Source organism: Bubalus kerabau, chromosome 17 (assembly GCF_029407905.1).
Source record: "Bubalus kerabau isolate K-KA32 ecotype Philippines breed swamp buffalo chromosome 17, PCC_UOA_SB_1v2, whole genome shotgun sequence".
Classification (NCBI taxonomy): domain Eukaryota; kingdom Metazoa; phylum Chordata; class Mammalia; order Artiodactyla; family Bovidae; genus Bubalus; species Bubalus kerabau.
In genome coordinates this window covers 55,537,894-55,558,713 of record NC_073640.1, presented here as the reverse complement: position 1 = coordinate 55,558,713, position 20,820 = coordinate 55,537,894, and the positions used below count along the sequence as shown (strand labels likewise).

The window sequence follows — 20,820 nt, the reverse complement described above, 5'->3', positions numbered from 1 at the left end:
GACTGAAGTTTTTGGGAACATGATAAAGCAATTAAAAGCAAATGTTAGGTAGTATTAAATGAGAAAAGTTTTTAAACTATATCTATTTTATAAATGAGTTTCCCTGTAGCTCAGATGGTAAACAATCTGCCTGCAATGCAAGAGACCCAGGTTCGATTCCTGGGTTGGGAAGATCCTTTGGCAAAAGGAAAGGCTACCCACTCCAGTATTCTTGCCCGGAGAATCCATGGACAGAGGGGCCTGGCAGGCTACAGTCAGTGGGGTCACCAAGAATCAGACATGACTGAGTGACTAATACAACTACTACTATGTTATAAATATAAATACATAGCTATGAATACATATGATGAAGAGATTACAGAAATATAAAAGCAGCTAATTTGTAAGCTGGGAAATATTAAAGTGGAAGATGTTCTTCATGTCCCTTAATTTTTCTTTTACTTGTGAAATAAAAAGTGACGAAATAAAACCAAAATTAAAACCAAAACTAATTACATAAGACAGGAATTTTTTAAAAAGCACACATGGCTCACAAAGGTCTTCACAGGCTTAGACTCTCCTTGAAAAAGAAAAACCCAGAGGGAACTACAGTCAGTATTTTGTTATTACAAAATATTTCCTTGTAAGGGAAAAGAATCTGAATATATATATACATACACACATATATAATTGAATCATTTTGCTGTACCTGAAACTAACACAACATTGTAAATCAACTATGAAAGTGAAAAGTGAAAGTGAAAGTCACTCAGTCATGTCCGACTCTTTGCGACTCCATGGACTATACAGTCCATGGACTTGTCCAGACCAGAATAGTAGAGTGGGTAGCCTTTCCCTTCTCCAGGGGATCTTCCCAACCCAGGGATTGAACCCAGGTTTCCCGCATTGCAGGTGGATTCTTTACCAGCTGAGCCACAAGGGAAGCCCAAGAACACTGGAGTGGGTAGCCTATTCCTTCTCCAGCGGATCTTCCAGACCCAGGAATTGAACCGGGGTCTCCTGCATTGCAGGTGGATTCTTTACCAACTGAGCTATCAGGGAAGCTATACTTCAATTAAAAACAAAGAAAGAAAAATCCATGTAAAATCTCTGAGTACAAAAATGGTATTTTTTAACAGCAAGACAGACAAGCTCTACTCACCATGAACATGTTCATCTTCTCTCTCCTTCCAGGGAAGTGCAGAGTCCTAGGAAGACAGAGGGGGAAAGCAGAAAGAAGTCAGTGAAAACTGGTTTACAAAAACATGACTAACCCAGGTGGGGCTCACTGTGAATCAGCAAGGCACTCAGTCGTCCAAGTGGCTGCAGCCGAGTGGGCTTGAGAGGGATCCTGCACTGATACCAGATGCCTCTGAGACCTCTCTCATTAGCTGTTCAGGGAGCAACATGCCCACCCACACACTGGCCCTATCAGTGTGCTGCGGCTTCCACAGCGGTCATTCTTATTCCAAGGTGTAATAAGAGACCGTGTGAGTAAGAGCAGGCTTTGGAGTCAACATGCATGGGCTGAAATCCGGGCTACACCACTCACTAGCAGTGTCATCTTTGGCAAATTATTAACATCTCTCCGCCTCAATTCTGTCATCAGCAAGTAGGGGAGAACAGGGGTATCCACCTCATGAGACTGGTGTAAGGCAGAAAGCTCTGAGAACCCCGTCAGGATTTCTTATTTCTCAGCAACTGTGGTAAAGCAGATGATATTGTACAATTTGAAATGATCCTTATAGACGTGATTTCTAACAACAGAACACTGTCAAATATGGGCAGGTCCCAGGTTGTTGTCCCGAAATGGGAGCTTTTAGAGTTCTGCAAATTTCTGCTTGTATTCCTCAAAATTTTGTTACCACAACATTAATATTTAAACTGAAATAGGCAAGTTTTTATAAAAGATATAAAAATACATTGTTTCTTTTTAACCAGGAAGTACCCTTTTGACAATTATGCACAGATGTAAAGAGAACTAATAAAAGCCTGGATTCTGCAACAATAATAAAAAAACACCTTGACAGTCCATACCGAAAAATTCCATACAGGAATCTGGATTATAAATAAAGAAATGTTTAAGAAATAAATGGATGAGAAGAGAGAGCTCCCCCCCCATGGTAGAACACAAACTAATAACTGTAGAATGAAAAACAGAAAATCATCAATGGGTGCTAAAATTTGGAAAAGTTTAGTACAGAGTAAGATAGCCACATTGTTTCAAAATATTAATTGCAAAAGGGACAATAGTTACTTCGCAGACACCTTAACCAAACCCACAAACTGACATTTGCTTGGTATGATGCCTTAGAGGGCTGCCTCACCACTTCTGGGGCATCACTGTTAATAATGGATAACCTGAATCCAATTATGAACAAATATCAGATAAACCAGGGCTTCTCTGGTGACTCAGTGGTAAAGAATCCACCTGCCAATGCAGGAGATGAGTTTGATCCCTGGTCCAGGAAGATCCCACATGCTATGAAGCAATTAAACCCATGTGTCCCAACTACTGAGCCCGTCTGTGCTCTAGAGCCCATGAGCCACAACTACTGAGCCCTCAAGCTGCAACTACTGAAGCCCACGTGGCCTAGAGCCTGTGCTCCACAACAAGAGAAGCCACCGCAAGGAGAAGCCCGTGCAGCAACGAAGACCCAGCACAGCCAAACACAAATGAATAAAATTATTTTTTTAAATACATAACCTGAATCTAATCATGAACAAGTATCAGATAAACCACAGCTTCCTTAGGTGGCTCAGTAGTGAGGAATCTGTCTACCAATGCAGAAGACATGGGTTTTATCCCGGATCTGGGAAGATACCCCATGCTGTGGAGCAACTAAGCCTGTGTTTCACAACTACTGAGCCCACAAGCTGTAGAACCTGTGCTCCACAACAAGAGAAGCACCACAATAAGAAGCCCGTGCACTGCAACTAGAGTGCAGCCCCTGCTCGCCATAACTAGAGAAAAGCCCGTGCAGCAACAAAGACCCGGCACAGCCAAAAATAAATAAATAAATAAAATTATTTTAAAAATGATAATGTATAACCTGAACCTAATTATGAACAAAGGTCAGAGAAACCAAAAAAGAGGGCCCTCCCACAACATAATTTATCAATACTCTTCAAAAATATCAAAAGCCAAAAAGTCTGAGAAATCATTCTGGGCTAAAGAAGACTAATGAAACAAAGATTAAGTGCAAAGCATATAACTGGACTACACCTTGAAGAAGAAAAGTGGCTCGCCAAGACTTTATTAGAACCAACAAGGACCTACTGTATAGCACAGGGAAATTACACTCGATATTTTGTAGTAACCTATAAGGGAAAAGAATCTGAAAAACATGAATCACTGTGCTGTGAAATAAACATGATATTATAAGTCAACTAGATTTCAATTTTAAACAAGATCTTAAAGAAAAGGCTAATAAAAAATGTAAATATGGGCTGTGCATTAGATAGTAGTGTGTTATCAATGTCATTAACCTCCTTTTGATCAACTGGCTCTGCAAACGAAAAAATATACAAGCATGATAAAGCCATGAAAAACCACACTGCACTGAGAACTAGCAAGAGAAACGGCTCGAACTTGGTGTTTTTAACTGATCAACAAGAATCGTGTTGAAATGAGAAAAAGACAAGCTACTCCATAACACAGACAAAAATAACCAAAGAACTGGGACTTCCCTGGTAGTCCAGGGGTTGAGAATCCACCTTCCAATTTAGGGGATGTGGGTTGGACCCCTGGTTGGGGAACTAAGATCCCACATGCTGTGGAGCCACTAAGCCTATTTGTCGAAACTAAGACCTGATGCAGTCACAAGTAAATAATATTAAAAAAAAACAAAAAAACAAAGAACTGTCCTCTCAGCAAACATGAAGTGATGGACCACTTCATTAATAATGACTCCAGTCCCATTTTGTTTCTCTCATCCACTAGATGCAAATCATTATGATATTCAGTAGTCAAATTGCATCTCCTTCTTGACACCATCCAATCCAGAACAAACTCTCACTGCGTAAAGCTCTCCCCAACTCAGTTAACACGAACCGAAACCGTAGAAACAGCCATACCTCACCGCCTCCATACCAGGACACCAGTGCGGCATAGGTGTCCTTGCTGCAGTAAGCTCAAACAAACGGAGCTCTTTGATTACAGGTATGTTCCTGGTGGCTGCTGCCTGGTGGTCACAAATGAGCAACTGAGCAAAACAGAAATAATTGATAACTCCACATAAAGAGTATATGAGAACTCCTTATACTATTTTTGCCACTTTTCTCTGTTTGAAATTATTTTTATATTATTTCCTATTATTTTAATGAAAATAAAGGTATAGAAAACATACAACACAGCATATCAGCTATACTCCAATAAATATTTAAGAAATAAAATTTAAAACGAGAAGCTAAGAAACAGTCATAGTAATAACAATAGTAATAATAGTAGTGATTCACTGATGATGACTATGGCAAAAATATCCAGTACTAACTAACAGTAACTATTAGTTGATCTTCCCCCTTTAGGCACAAGTTTACGAGGCTTTCCAGGTGGCTCAGTGGTAAAGAATCCGCCTCCCAAGCAGGAAACTCGGGTTTGATCCCTGGGTGAGAAAGACCCCCTAGAGAAGGAAAAGGCAACCCACTCCAGTACTCCTGCCTGGAAAATCTCATGGACAGAGCTGCCTGGTGGGCTACAGTTCATGGTGTCCCAAAGAGTCGGACACAATTTAGCAACTAAACACCAGCAACAGCACTCTAGTTTAAAAGATAGCAATGAATCTACCCCCAAAAGCCTGGAAGGGATATATCTTCACATCTAATACCCTTTCATTTTGATTCTATACTTGCTAGCTACCTTTTGCTCAAGTCAGGATTTTTTGCAAGGATCCCTGACAAGTGACAATCATTAGTGGGGTAATAAAATCCTCCAACTAAGTAAAGCTCCACTTTATCCAGCTCAGCTTTATCTGCGACATCCAGCAATTTCCTCGGCCTCAGTTTCCAGACAAGATCCTTTCCTGAGCTTCTCATATTTTCACATGCAGGGGAGTTACTACAGGATCTTGTTGGAATGCAGACTTCTGGGCCCCCTATGCAGAAATTCTAAATCAGAAGGTCTTGAATGGGGCTCAAGGCTGGGCCTTCCTACCCAAGTGATGCCAATGCTGCTGCCCTGTGGATCACAATTTGAGTAGCAAGGCAGTGTAACCTCAGTCCCAAAGAAAACAGCCTCCACTAAACACACACATAAACAAAGAGTAACCAGACAAAAAGGCAAGAAAACATTAACAGCTGTTATCTTTACATCCTAAACTTACAGGTAATTAAAATTTTTCTTTACATCTGCATTTACCGTAATGATTGTTACTTCTGTAATATAAATATTTGAAATAAAATAAATGACCCAGTTGAGAAAACTAACTTAAAATTGATAGACTAGGCAATTCCCTGGTGGTCCCTGGTTAGGACTCGGTACTTTCACTGCCATGGGCCCTGGTTCAATCCCTGGTCAGGGAACTAAGATCCAGCAAGCTGTGTGGCGAGACCAAAGAAACCACACACACAAAACACAACAAACAAAAAAACTTCATAGAATAACCTCAACTTTGCTCTCAAGGTCCCCACATTTAAGTCCCAACCTACTTTCATGAAGAGACTCTAGTCAGTTCCCTATGCTCAACAAGAATATATCAAAGAGATTAGCAAACTCAGGTGTTGGATTCAGCCTGCCCAGGGTTACAATCGCAGCTCTGCCTCTTACTGTTCAGCTGAGGATGGGCCAATAGGGTTGTGTTCCCTGGCTCCATCTCCTTATCTCTAAAGCAGAGAAAACAGCAGTACCGATGCACAGAGCCAGTGTGATGGAAAGGTGTTCATCAGTATAAAGCTTTTGGAACGTAACTTAAGTGACCAAGGCATAGTTACAAGCATTACTCATGCCCCATACGTTCTACAGTTTATATATCTTAAATAGAAGAATGCCAAGTTCTACTCCCGTGGGTCTCTGTTGTCTCTTCCTTCGTGTAGTGCTTTCTGAGAAGTCAGGGCTGGAGAAGGAAAGGAGGTTGTGAAATCCCAGGATTGTGTTTGCATCCCCTATATTTCACACCCTCTTGTACCAGCTAGAAGAAACCCTCCCTTTTCTAAACAAGTCCGGAGTCCAGGACAATTCAGTTTCCTGGGCTCTCAGAATCTGTGAGAATCCAGGAGCTTCTGAATTACAGAAGCATTAATAACAATCATGTGTCAGGCTTTTGTTGACCTTTTGCTATCTTTTTTCTTCAAATACTGTATTAAGAAAGCATTGCTTTTATTTCTCTTTTACAGAACAGCAACGGAGGCACAAAAGGGTTAAGCAACTCACCCAGTGTGACAGAGTATGAAGCCAAAGTGTTAGCTTCATAAGTGGGAGGTCAGGTTAGGGGTTCAGAAAGCCGGGGAGACCCTCAAATCCCAAGAAGCACGACCTGAGCCCGCCCCATCCCGGGATGCTACCAAACGCTCCGCCCAGGGGCACGAACATCATCACCCTTGGCCGTCAAACCTCTGCTTCTAGCCGCTGCTTCTCTTTCTCTCCAAATGAAAGGTCAGGAGATGCTGGCCCCAAGCGCATTTCGGGGAAGTTTGAATGGATCGTGAAAAGCGGACCTGAAACACCATCATCAAGCGAAAGATGGCTGCTACGTTGTCTTCCTGGGGCCGAAGGGCCTGCGACTACCCGGAGCTCCTGGACTACACTTCCCAGAATTCCGTGAGGAGACATTCGCAGTCCGCCTTACTATAGCTGCAGTGTGCGAGCCTACACGGAGCTTTGGACTACACATCCCAGAATACAAAGGGAGTGCGTGTGGGCCCTCCACCGCCCTCTTGGACTACACTTCAGCGAAGGTCCGAGCGGAAAGCCGTCAAAGCCTCGCCCCCTGATGAGGAAGTGGTCGGTTCACCTGGTTTTCACTTCCCTTAACCCCTAAGGTCTCAGGCAAATGTCTTGCCAGTCTACCGTGTCAGCCTTAGAACAGGGTTACAAGCTTAGAAGCACTTTGGACATGTCCAAGGGCCTAAGTGACATAAATGCATTACCAGCCATAGAGGCTTCCTGGTAAACCCCAGAGTTACTGTTGAAATAAGAGAAGGAAACTAGGCTTTCTTTGGAACAGGCTGAAGTCAAAAGTCAAAATACCTCAATCCCTGAAATGTGACCAAACATGCTTTGTCCTTACTGGTTCCACATCGAGAGGGTCCTCTGTTGTAATTCTGTTTTCCCTCCTCACGCACATCTTTTCAACAGGAAAAGTGAAAGTCGCTCAATCGTGTCCGACTCTTTGCGACCCCATGGACTATACAGATCATGGAATTCTCCAGGCCAGAATACTGGAGTGGGTAGCCTTTCCCTTCTCCAGGAGATCTTCCCAACCCAGGTTTCCCACATTGCAGGCGGATTCTTTACCAGGTGAGCCACACATGTAAAGAATCTGCCGGCAATGCAGGAGATGCAGGAGATGGGGTCAATACCTGGGTCGGGAAAATCCCCTGGAAGAGGCCAGTATTCTTGCCTGGAGAATTCTATGGACAGAGGAGCCTGTCAGGATACAGTCCACAGGATCGCAAAGAGTCAGATGCCAATGAATGTACATCTACTTCGTTTCCAGCTACTGAATTTGCCCTCTCCATGTTCTGTATTTAAAGTACAGCATAAAGATTCAATGGTTGAAACATCAATTTATCGGTGTATACAAAACAATCAGAATTTTTTTTTTTTATTTTGAAATTGGCTTCTGGGATCCTATCATAATTTTGATCTTTATATGCCTTATGACAATATAGAACAATCATTATGTCGTGTTAACTACAAGGGTTATTTACTAGTAATTTTTAAAAATTCTATTGTAATTTCCTGCTTTGATAGTACTGGTCAATGAAAAAACCATAACAGGAAATTACAAAATGAAAAAATACCACAAAATGCTCCTAACTAAGGAAAACCACTATGGAAGAGTATCCCTTTACACATGATCTTATGCATGTCTACATACAGATGTATGTGTACACGCACATAAACACACACACAAAGATTCGATTATACTCTGAAGGTTACAATCTGTGACCTCTCAAAGCCCATATTGTGTATCTCTTGCCATTATATTTGCCATAATTTTAATGGCTTCAGGTTAATATACAAATATAGTAAAACTCAAATTCCTACAGCTGTACACTTATTTCCATTAAAAAACTTCAGTGACATCATTGATGTGGTGCTTATCTTTTTCATATTTTAACTTCATAATCAAAAACATTCAATTATATGATTTTGAGATCAAAGAGATACACAACCTAGATACTGATAAGTACTCCTTTCCCAAAACCATGCTTTACTGCTACCAATAGGTCAAAGGACATAAATGTCAGTCTTGCCTCAATAATACATTTAATAATTTTATCAAATTCCTACATTTTCCTGGGTATTTTCCTCATGGATGTGTGTAAAAAATATGGCATAGCCTCTACCTGAGAAGTTTTGACAGAAGAAATGCTACAGTTCTTAGGAAGCAAACATTTCAAAGTCTGGATAATAATGCAGGGAATTAGAAATCAGTAAGTTCAAGGTCGACCAATAAAATTTTTTCTAGTGACAATTTTTGTGACATTTTCAAAATGTAACAGTAAATCCTGCCTTAACATTGAGTGACTCATAAAAAATCAATTGTAAAGTATGCAGTTACCTATTGTTGCAAAGTTAGTAACATTTTCAGTTTGTACTGTCAGAAAAAAAATCCGCAAGACAGTTCAATTTTATATTAGATACAACCCTTGGAAAACTAGACAGGGCCTCAGAAAATAACTCTACTTGAGAACAGAGGCGGTGGGAGGCAAGGAGCCAGTTGCAATAGGCTCATATCATATTAATACTGAAGATTATAGTATCAAGTGGTTTTCTGTACTTCAACAAATGATCACTTCCTGAATTAATTTTACTTGGTAGGTTTCCTCCTCTGAAACAATTTTCATATAGTGTACATTTCCCCCTTTTGGTTTATTTAACATACATGAGCTGAGCAGATCTACAAGCAAGAGTCGATGTTAAGGTTGTGTAGATTCAGCATCCAAGTGCCTGCCCTCATGGAGCTCACATTCTCCTGGACATCAGTTTTGACAAGCCCATACTTACACTTTCATTAAAGGCAAGACCAAACTCTTCCTCTCTAAGTGCTATCTCCCTAAGTGGTATCTGACAAATGTCAAAGTTCTGAATGCAACCCTTACTGCACCACTCAGAGGAGGTTTCTGCTGTGTGGTCTGGTGAACACTGGGATATGTTCAGCTACTGCTTCGATACCCAATACCTTCCCTCCTATGAGACCTGACACTTGCAAGAATTCAGGGTTGCACATGAGTTTTTTGAAACAATCATTTTGTGGAACTTCTTTCCTCTGACAGTTCCCTGATGTTCTTACCACTCTCATTGCTTTCATGTATCTCCAGTATGAATTTTGTGATGACTTACAAGATTGGAGCGCCAACTGAAGCTCTTACCACACATCTCACACTTGTAAGGTTTCTCCCCTGTGTGAACGCGCCTGTGATACTGAAGCTGTGAAGACCGACTGAAGACTTTACCACACACGTCACATCTGTAGGGCTTCTCTCCAGTGTGGACACTCTGATGAAGCTGAAGACTTGAGGCCTGACTAAAGTGCTTCCCACACTCCCCACACTTATATGGTTTCTCTCCTGTGTGGACCCTCTGATGCATGTCGAGGTTCAGGCTCCACTTAAAGCCCTTCCCACACTCCTCACATTTGTATGGCTTTTCTCCAGTGTGGACTTTTTGGTGGGCTTGAAGGTGTGAACTCCGACCAAAGCTCTTGTCACACTCTTCACATTTGAATGGTTTTTCTCCACTGTGGACTCTCTGATGGGTCAGAAGATGAGACGCCTGACTAAAGACTTTTCCACACTCCTCACAATTATACGGTTTCTCTCCGGTGTGGATTCTGCAGTGAATTTTAAGATCTGCTCTACGACTGAATCCCTTCCCACACTCTTCGCATTTGTATGGTTTCTCACCAGTATGAATCAGCTGGTGGATCTGAAGTCGTGAATTCTGATTGAAGCCCTGCCCACACTCCTCGCATTTGTAGGGTTTCTCTATGCTGTGGGCCTTTTGATGGATTTTAAGATATGAACTCTGACGAAAGCCTTTCCCACATACCTCACATTTATAGGGTTTTTCTCCTGTGTGGACGACCAGATGAACTTGATAATGGATTTTCATCCTGAAGTTCTTCCCACACTCATCACATCTGTATGGTTTCTCTCCTGTGTGGACTCCCTGATGGGCTTGAAAACTCGAACTGTAAATGAAGCCCTTACCACACACTTTACATACATATGGTTTCTCTCCAGTGTGAATTCTCCGATGGGCCTGAAATTGTGAAGGTTGAACAAAGCATTTACTGCACTCCTCACATTTATAAGGTTTCTCTCCTGTGTGGACCCTCTGGTGGATATGCAGATTTGAGCTACAAGTGAAACATTTCCCACACTCCTCACATTTGTATGGTTTTTCTCCAGTGTGGACCATACAATGACTGTTAAGTGCTGATCTGCGGCGGAAGTTCTTACCACATATATCACATTTGAATGGTTTCTCCCCAGTGTGGATTCTCTGATGTTCCTGAAGATGTGAAGCATGAATGAAGGCCCTTCCACATTTGTCACAAGTGTAAGGTTTCTCTCCCGTGTGTAATTTACAATGAACAGTAAGTGTTGATCTACGACTGAAGCCTTTCCCACACTGCTCACATCTGAATGGCTTCTCTACAGTGTGGACTTTCTGATGAATTTGCAGCTGTGAACTCTGGCTGAATTCCTTGCCACACTCATCACACTTATAGCGTTTCTCTCCCGAGTGCACTCTCTGATGAATGCGAAGTGCTGAGCTGTAACAGAAGCTTTTTCCACACTCACAACATGTATGAGACTTCTCTCCTGAGTGAATTTGTTGATGAAGATCAAAGTTGGAGAGAGCATCAAAAGATTTTGTACATTCATTACACTGAGAAGGTATCTGGCCTGTGTGAATTACTGATAGTCCTGCCCCATTCTGGCCAGGTGAGTCACATTGTTGGTGGAATTCAGAACATTTTATCCTGGAGTCTTGACTCCTGGTTAAGTCACTTGCAATGTGTCGCCAGATCTGCCAGCAGGAAAGCTCTTCATGTGGTCCTACTTCTGAAATAGTCTCCATCTCACTTTGGATCTTTTCTTCTGCAAAGACACAAAATTCAGAGATGTGGACAACTGAAGGTTCTGTTCGCTGTTTTCAAGATTTCACATTTAGGAGAGAGTATGAGACGTGAATGAATCCAGAGAATGTTCAGTTTGTCTCTTCCATTGTGTGTCATGTGCTCTGATTTGCATGCCAATGGAAACCAAGTGGTGGTCCAGGTTGCTCTTACCCCCTAAGCATAACAAAACCCACTGGTGTAAGCTTCCTCCATGAGGTGCAAGTTAGATGCCAAAATTTAACTTGAAAAATTGATAATTAGATTCAAACTGTTCACCTATAGACATTTTCTATTGGATTCAAAGGCAGTGTAGAATCTCCAATAGTAAACTTTATAGTTAGTAAATGATGCAGACAAAAAAGTTATATAGATAATAAAATATGAATCAACTAGAACTTTAAGGGAAAGCAATAACTTTTTTTGTAAACAAAACTTGGAAGCAACTAAGATGCCCTTCAGCAGGTGAATGTATAAATAAAAAGTATGGTACTTCCACACAACGGAATATTATTCAGTGCTAACAAGAAATGTACTACCAAGCCAGGAAAAGATGTGGAGGAAATGTAAATCCATATTTCTAAGTTTCTAAATAGAAGCCAATCTGACAAGCATACATACTGTGTAATTCCAACTATATGACATTCTGGAAAACCCAGTGCAGCCAAATAAAGTGAATAAAAATAAATATTTAAAAAGAAAAAAGAACCAGCATCATCATCAACAGGAAAGGGGTCATCACATGAAATACCTATGAAAGTGATACATATAAATCTCCAACACCTGAAATGCAGGTTTTGGTTATGACAAAGCATGCATTTCTTACCATGGCTCATGTTTTACCAAAAAAATCCCTCAAAAACTGAGTCTAACTTCTTGAGTTACTTTCCTGCACAGCAGAAATTAGGACAGCATTGTAAATCAACTATTCTTCAATTTAAATTAAAGAAAAAAAGGAAAGAAATTAAAATAAAAAGGAACTGGGAAAATTAAATTTTAAAAACTAAAAGGAAGAAAAAAAAGTAATCAGATAGGCAATCATCAAAGACAAAAAATGCTCTCCAACCTCCTTCCTTCACTCTGGTTTTTACATGACCTATAATTATCCCCTTCACACTGAGAGAAACACAGCTCTCCTATCCCATCCATCAAACTTACACAGTCAACAAATATTTACAGATGCTTGCCACAACTGGGCTGCTCCGGGTACTCAAGACAGACAAAACTCCACACTCCTGGTGATCACACTCCAGTGCAGAGAAGGGTGATAAACAAGCAAAGTCTGTGAGATCCAGTAAGATGCAGAAAGAGGAGAGAAAAGGGAGGATGGAATTTTACACAGGGTGGTCAGAGAAGGCCTCTCTCATGATGCTGGAACTGAGCGAAGACCTGAAGGCAGAAAGGGAGGGAGTTGGAAGACCAGAGGTAGAAGAGTAGGTCTGGCAGAGTTAAGGGCTCATAGGTGGAAGTATCTGCTGTGATCACAGTAACTGTCCCCCAAAGAACTCACATCCTGATTTTTGGAGCCTAGACTATGTCAGATTATGTGGCAAAGGGGAATTAAGATTTCAGACAGGATTGAGGCTGCCGATTAGCTGACCTTAAAATGTAAGTACATCCTCTACTTTGGGGTGGAGTGGGAGGCTCAATGCAATCAAAAGTCTCCTATGAAGCAGAAGTGTGATGCAGGAAAAAAGCAGAAAAGGGACATGTGACAAGGGAGGACGGGGCAGAGAAAAGCGATGTCGCTAGGTGTGAAGCTTGAGGAAGGTGGCCATGAGCCGCTGGAAAGGCAGAGACACAGATTCTCCCCCAGAACCTCCAAAGTGAAACCACACCACACCTCTGACCTCTGGAAGTGTAAGATGTTCAACGTGTGTTGTGTTAAGCTATGGTGTTTGCAGTGATTTGTTCAGGCAGCCGCAAGTGATACAGCATCCCTGGCGAGTCTGAGCCTGGTGTGGTGTACAGCATGGGTGGGAGACAAGGAGCGAGAGGAAAGGAATCAGAGAGACAGTGGGGGACCATGAGCAGATCCTGGAGGACTGCAGAGCCACTTTAAGAGGTTTAACTTTAAGAAAAATAAGAAGCTATAAAAGATTTAGAAGAGAAGAATGGCAGTCTTTCCTAAGCATCACTCTTGGCTGCTACCTGGAAAACAGACTATAGGCGGGGCAGGGCAACCAGTACAAAGGTGTGTTAAAAAAAGGTCTGGCAGTTTGGACGAGATGACAGCCAAAGGGTTGGAGAGAAGTAAAAAACACATGGGAGGGCTTCTCTAAGGACCCCCATCTGCCCGGTTCTTACCTGACTTTCCTTCTCTTTGGGTTGCTGTCTTCACCACCCAAAGCCTTTTTTCCTTTTCTAAGTGAAATATATCATGTCTGAAGGGGTGACACCCTGTGAACATGCAGAGTAACTTTTTTAAAATGAACACACTGTGGCTGATTCATGTTGACATTTGGTAGAAACCATCACAATACTGTAAAGCAATTATCCTTCAATTAAAAATAAATAAATTTAAAGTCATATTTAAAATGAACACACTGTGGCTGATTCATGTTGACGTTTGGTAGAAACCATCACAATACTGTAAAGCAATTATCCTTCAATTAAAAATAAATAAATTTAAAGTCAGAAAAAAAAAAAATGAATACGCTAACAGTACAATTTACTGGAAATTAAGATTCCTGTATTTAATGTTGATTAATGAGTCAAAATGAGTGTAATTAAAATATTTTTAAGAAAACATGACCTATTTGAAAACATATTGGAACTTCTCTGATGGTCTAGCAGTTAAGACTCTGAGTTTCTATGCAGGAGGCACGGGTTTGATCTCTGATCAGGGAACTAAGATCCCTCATGGCCCAAGGTGCAGTCAAAAAGTTAAAAGGAAAACACACACACAAAAAAAACCCAAAATACCAATATTTCAAGACCTGGACACATAAATACAGTAAGTATTACAGAAACCAATTTCTCACCAGTGCCTATTTTCATTAAATCTCCCCTCACTGGTTTTTATATGACTCACACAATTGGCCAGAGTTTTTCCTGCAATGTATTCCATTCTTCCTGACAAATTCTGATATTTTTCTCCCTTATTTTGATAAAAAGCTTTGGTATGAAAGTCAGGTCCCCAAATGCCATTTCAATACCCCAAAAGCCTTCCACATCTGAGGACACAAAGCCAAACCAAGGAGATGACCTTGTTAGAAAAGGTGCCTGGGACCTCTCTGGTGGTCCAGTGACTAAGACTCTGCACTCCCAGTGCAGGGGGCCTGGGTTTGACCCACAGTCAGGGAACTAGATTCCACATATCGCAACTAAGACTTGGAACAGCCAAGTACATATTTTTTTAAAAAAGAAAGGGTGCCTGTCCTCACCCACTGAGACCAGATTCCGGAAGTTCTCCAGCATCACATCCTGGTACAGCTTCTTCTGGGCCGAGTCCAGCAGCCCAAACTCCTCCTCCGTGAAGGTCACAGTCACATCCGTGAAGGTCACTGCCTCCTACAACAAATAATCTCAGCTCAATCTTACAACCAGTGTCCAGTGGAAGAGGGACAAAGCCAAGAAGCAGAGATGGATGATGGGAAGATATTCTGGCTCCTGTGGAAATGTGTAGACTTCCCAGTCCCCCTCCTTCTGTCCTGCCAACACCATACACTGACTTTCCTCAGCCTCCCTGGAAGTGCAGCTATGGAAAAGAAAGGATGGGTGAGATGTGAGTTCAGATTCTGAAGGACTTCAGTCAATTTGTAGACTTCCCAGCCCTTCTTCTATCCTGCCAGTGCCACACACTGATTTTCCTCAGCCTCAGTGGCTTCCTCAGTGGCAACAGACTGACTGAAGTCCCTCAGAATCTGGACTCACTTCCTACTCAACCTCTCCACCTTCTTGGCACTTTTGCTTTTCAAGTAGCCACTGATTGTAAGATGGACATTACATGTGTCTGGTGTTATACCAACATTTTTAAAAAATATATTTATTTATTTATTTGGCTGAACCAGGTTTCAGTTGCGGCATGCAAATTTTTAGTTGTGGTATGTGGGACCTAGTTCCCTGACCAGGGATTGAACTCAGGCCCCCTGCATTGGGAATATGGAATCTTAGCCACTGGACCACCAGGAAGTCTCTCCAAATCTTTTTAACAAACTAAAATCCCACAAGCTGTGTGGTGCATCAAAAAAAAAGAGAGAGAAAGAAAGAAAGAAGAGCTGGGCCATGCCGTTATTTGGATATTCTACCTAAGAAACAGCCAACACAACACAGATCAAATGTACTCTTTCTATATTGAATGCATAGTACATCAAGGACAAAACTGACATTGTTTTCAGAACTGATTTAAGGGGAAAAGGTATCATGGAAGAAAGCTGTCACTGAAGTGTTGCCTAGAACTGTCAAATTTGTAAACCACCTAAATGTCTACAGGTGAGAAGTAGTCAAAAATAAAAAGGCAGCGCCCCCCCCCCCCAAAAAAAGGCGTATCAATACAGTGGCAAATGTGAAGTATCCATTTAAAAATATAATATTAAAGGAACAAAGTCACAATTTAAAGTTAGATGTACACCATAAATACAAATACAGTTATAAATGCACATGAGGAAAATACAAAATAAAAAGTTAGTTTGCCAGTAGGGAAGTAATGAAATGGGAGAGTTATTCATTTCTAGTCATTTTGCTACTCCATAAAATATATAATAATCACATAGAATAAAAACAAACACAAAGAAAACTCAAGAAGGACAATGCAATGTCTCCCGTGTCTCCTGTTCTGCTTGAGTCATCCCAAAACAAACATGTAACAATCTGAGCAATGAGATGGAACTTTAAAGTGAGAAAGGCAGGTACTACTCACCTTAAATGTGGTCATGTTTCCTCCTATGCCTGGGGATGGGCACGGTCCTGAGTTATACAGGTTCTAGGAGGTCAGAACTGTCTTGAGAGAGTTCTGAGAGTCTGAGAAGGCAGAAAAAAACATGAAAGAGTAGCTTGGGTCACTGCTCATCCACACAGATGCTTCTTGTGAATGAGTGCATGAAGGTTCATAGCAGCATTACTCATAATAACCTACAACTGGAAACAACTGGAATGTTGGCCTATGTGTGAAAACAAACTGTGGTATATTCATACAATGGAATATTATGCACCAATGAAAATGAATCCAGTACTGACTATGCTACAACATGGGTAAACCCTGCAAATGCTATGGAAAGCAAAAGAAGACAGACACAAAAGACTACATACTGTATGACTCTATTTATATGGAATGTCTAGAATAGGCAAATCTATGGAGACAGAAAGTATGTTAGTGGTACCCGGGGTTTCTGGGGAGAGGATGGGGGTTAACTAAGGAATCCAACTGCAGAAATGAAAATGTTCCAGATTATTATGGTGATAGTTGTACTGCTGAGCACAGTTACTAAAAATCATTAATCTGTACACCTGAAATGGGTGAATTCTATGATATGCATATTTTGGGCTGGTAAAAGTAAATGTTTATTAATCAACATGTCATTTAGATTTGCAATATGAATTTATGGATTGAGTCCATACTAATATTTATATATGAATGAATAAATAAATAAGTAGGGAAGGAGAAGCTTCTCTTTACAGTAGAATGTAAACTAATAAACATATCTCCCTATTAAAAAACTTTATTAAAAAAAGAAGATAACTTTACAATGAAGAAATCTGACAGACATCACCTGAGCCTAGTAAATAAAGCTGAGTTTACTAATATAGGGATATACTGATATCCTTTGGCTCCAGCTATGTTGCAGTGACAAGGACACCTCACCACTTCTGTGGAATCCCTGCCAACAATGCATAATCTGAACTTAAAAATGGAAAACATCAGATGAACCTCAAATGAAGAACTTTCTCCAAAATAACTTGACTCTATACACCCCCAAAAACCTAGACAGCATATTAAAAAGCAGAGACATTACGTTGCTAACAAAGGTCTGTCTAGTCAAAGCGATGGTTTTTCCAGTAGTCATGTATAGATGTGAGAGTTGGACCATAAAGAAACCTGAGCATCAAAGAATTGATGCTTTTGAACTGTGGTCTTGGAGAAGGCTCTTGAGAGTCCCTTGGACAGCAAGGAGATCAAATCCGTCAATCCTAAAGGAAATCAACCCTGAATATTCATTGAAGGACTGATTCTGAAGCTGAAGCTCCAATACTTTGGCCACCTGATGAGAAGAGCCGACTCATTGGAAAAGACCCTGATGCTGGGAAAGATAGAAGGCAGGAGGAGAAGGGGTCGACAGAGGATGAGATGGTTGATGGCATCACTGACTTGATGGCATGAGTTTGAGCAAGCTCCAGGAGTTGGTGATGGACAGGGAAGCCTGGCATGCTGTCCGTAGGGTCATAAAGTCGGACACAACTGAGCGACTGAACTGATACTCCCCCAAAATATCAAGAATAAAAAAGACAAAGGTTGTAGAATCATTCCACATTAAAGAAGGTTAAGAAAAGTGAGAAAAATTCTGTAAAATGTTTATTAACAAAAAATACGAATTAAAGCATAAAATTGGACTTTGAACTGGGGGGGGAAACCAGTTATGAAGACTTTTAGTTAAAAAAACATAACAAAAGAAACACAAGACTGTGGATTATTTAATAGTGCATTATCCAATATGTTATCTGGCATTACTTACTTATGATTAACTTAATAGATACCTACTAGATAAAACACTGTTCTTTAGTATAATATCTAACATTACCAAGTATGTGATGCTAAAATTCTACAATCAGTCTTTCTGAAATCCCTCTTACCAAGACACCTCCTGATTTCATGGTATGTGGGCTTCCTTCATGCAGAAAGTTAAGATAAGCTTTCATTGAATACAAGTAACTTTCTGGTGTTATTTGGATGATGGAGGTACAGAGCAGATAGGCAAAATGTAAACAATTGGTCAATTTGAGTAACAGGTATATGAGAGCTCCTTATAATATTTTTGCAACTTTTCCATAGGTTTAAAATTATATAAAGATAAAATAGCCTTAAAAATCAGAAAACATCATAGGAATAACAATAATGAAAATACTAAGACTAATTATGAAATTATATGGAAGTTCATTAGTTTATTCTATCTTATCAGGGTTTGGAAATTCCCATAGTTAAAACACATAAGGGGAAAACCATTGAGAAAGGTGTGATTAAAAAAAAAAAATCTGTAAAATGTTTATAGAGAAATATACAAAAAGACCCACTAAGCAAAAACATATTAGAAGCTTAACAGTTGCTATCATTACACCCTGGATTAATGGTAATTAAGAAATTTTTTCTCTCAAATTTTTAATTCCTGAATGCTCCACAATAAGAGTCTGTAAGAATAAGAAATATTATTCACAACAAGGGAAACAAAATAGTTGACAATGACTTTAAAAACTCACAGGAAAGTCCAAACCCATCTTATTTGATTTAAGGTCCTTCATGACCAATTCCTAACTATGATGCCTGATTCCAGCTGGTTCCTAAGCCTTAAGGACTAAAAGACTATGAACTCAAGCTCTGGACTCAGTGCCTGAATTTCAAACTCAATTGAGCCCCCTGACTTGGTGGGTGACTATGGGCACATAATTTACAGCACTCTGAGTATCAATCTCATTTTACAGAAGGGGGAAAAAAGCAACATTTCTTTTCAGAGTCATGGTGTGGCACAATGTATTTATTTGTGTAAAGCCCTCATCATTGGCGGAGAAGGCAATGGCACCCCACTCCAGTCCTCTTGCCTGGAAAATCCCGTGGACGGAGGAGCCTGGTAGGCTGCAGTCCATGGGGTCGAGACACAACTGAGCGACTTCACTTTCACTTTTCACTTTCATGCATTGGAGAAGGAAATGGCAACCCACTCCAGTGTTCTTGCCTGGAGAATGCCAGGGACGGGGGAGCCTGGTGGGTTGCCATCTATGGGGTCGCACAGAGTCGGAAACAACTGACGCGACTTAGCAGCAGCTCATTACTGGGGCTTCCCTGGTGTCTCAGAGGGTAAACAATCTGCCTCTAATGCAGAAGACCAGGATCGGATCCCTGGGTCAGGAAGATCCCCTGGAGAGAAGAGAAAGGCTACCCATTCCAGTATTCTTGCCTGGAGAATTTCATGGACGGGAGGTTGAAGGGCTACAGTCCATGGGGTCTCAAAGAGTTGGACAGGACTGAGCAACTAACATTTTCACTCATTAAAGTTAACGGTTAAGGGTTAATTATTATCAATGCCCATGTCAAGTTACACATCGGACACATTCTCTGATTGATGTAACCGTCATTGTAAGAGAAAAATATCAAGTCCTACTCACGTGGAGCTTTGCAGTTAGTAGCCCAGGAGTCACTCCTACCTCCTGTAGTTCTTTTTGAGGTCACGCTGGGGAAAGAAAGAATGCTAGGAAATGCCAGGACTGAGCCCTCGGCCTCGTTAAAAGTTAAAGCCTCCCTTCCCTCCGAGCAGTCTGGAATCTTCTCTTCCAAGTCAGAAGGGGTGCAGGATGACCCAGTGTCGCAGAGAGATAGAAAGAAGGGTAAGGGTCACTGAAAATGGATCTCTGATGCTAACCCGGTACCTGACCACTCCTTGAGATATTAACAGCAAGGAGAAATCACCATTCACTATTTGCCAGGAACCGGCTAAGACTTTTATTCTATCACCTCTTCCCAAAACAAAAAGTAATGGGTGGCTCAGGCATAAAGACTCCTCCTGCAAAGCAGGAGATCTGGGTCCGATCCCTGGGTTGGGGAAGATCCTCTGGAGGAGGGCATGATAACAGTATTCTTGCCTGGAGAATCCCATGGACAGAGGAGCCTGGAGGGCTACAGTTCATGGAATGGCAGAGTTGGACACAACTGAGCGACTAAGAGAGCTGCGCGCGCGCGCGCGCACACACACACACACACACACACACACACACACACAAAACGGGAGGCACAGGGAGATTAACTCCCCATGTGAGGAAGTAGAAGCGCGCGTGGAAAGTTGAGAGGCGGAACGGGTTATCCCAAAGCCACGGAAACTCTTAATCTAGGAGATATGCGAGGGGAGCTGGTCCTCTCTCAGGCTCCAGAATACCCCAACCGCTCCGCCTAGGAGAACGCACACTGCCGCCTTTGCTCCTCCGCACCTGCATTCTCCACCGAGGATTCTTTTCCCCTAAGTCGATTGCCAGGTAATTGCGCATCCCAGGCATAGATCCAGGAAATCTGGAAGGGCCAGCAAGACGCGGAACTGACAAGCCCGCCCCACGGAAGAGACCTTCCAACCTCACTCTCCCTGAACGGAAGTCCTAGGGGTTCGCGGGGAGTCTGGACTACATTTCCCAGAATTCATCAGATTTCCTCTTCCTGAGCGGCAGCGCAAGTAACTAACAGCGCCAGAACTACACTTCGCCGAATGCCAAGGGACACTAACCAGAGTCTCACTTTCCACGAAGTGTTGAAACTAAGGGGAGCTCCTTGACTACACTTCCCTAAATACCACAGAGGAAAGAACCCCACAGTCCCAACTCCCGGGCTGGTAATGAGGTTTCCTGTACGGAGTCTGTTACT

General features: G+C 41.5%; 1 protein-coding gene across 1 annotated transcript in view; it reads right to left on the bottom strand.

Moving 5' to 3' along the window:
- LOC129630670 (zinc finger protein 646-like) overlaps positions 1-20,561 on the bottom strand; it is a 28,410-nt gene extending 7,849 nt beyond the window's left edge. Inside the window, 11 exon segments of the mRNA XM_055551170.1 lie at positions 1,142-1,187; positions 4,057-4,163; positions 4,477-4,680; positions 6,527-6,630; positions 9,402-9,451; positions 9,453-11,250; positions 13,575-13,667; positions 14,654-14,780; positions 16,129-16,229; positions 19,581-19,645; positions 20,397-20,561. Coding sequence (XP_055407145.1) covers positions 1,142-1,187; positions 4,057-4,163; positions 4,477-4,680; positions 6,527-6,630; positions 9,402-9,451; positions 9,453-11,250; positions 13,575-13,667; positions 14,654-14,780; positions 16,129-16,143 — 2,544 coding nt within the window. The 5' untranslated portion in view covers positions 16,144-16,229; positions 19,581-19,645; positions 20,397-20,561.
- Between the last annotated feature and the right edge of the window lie 259 nt (positions 20,562-20,820).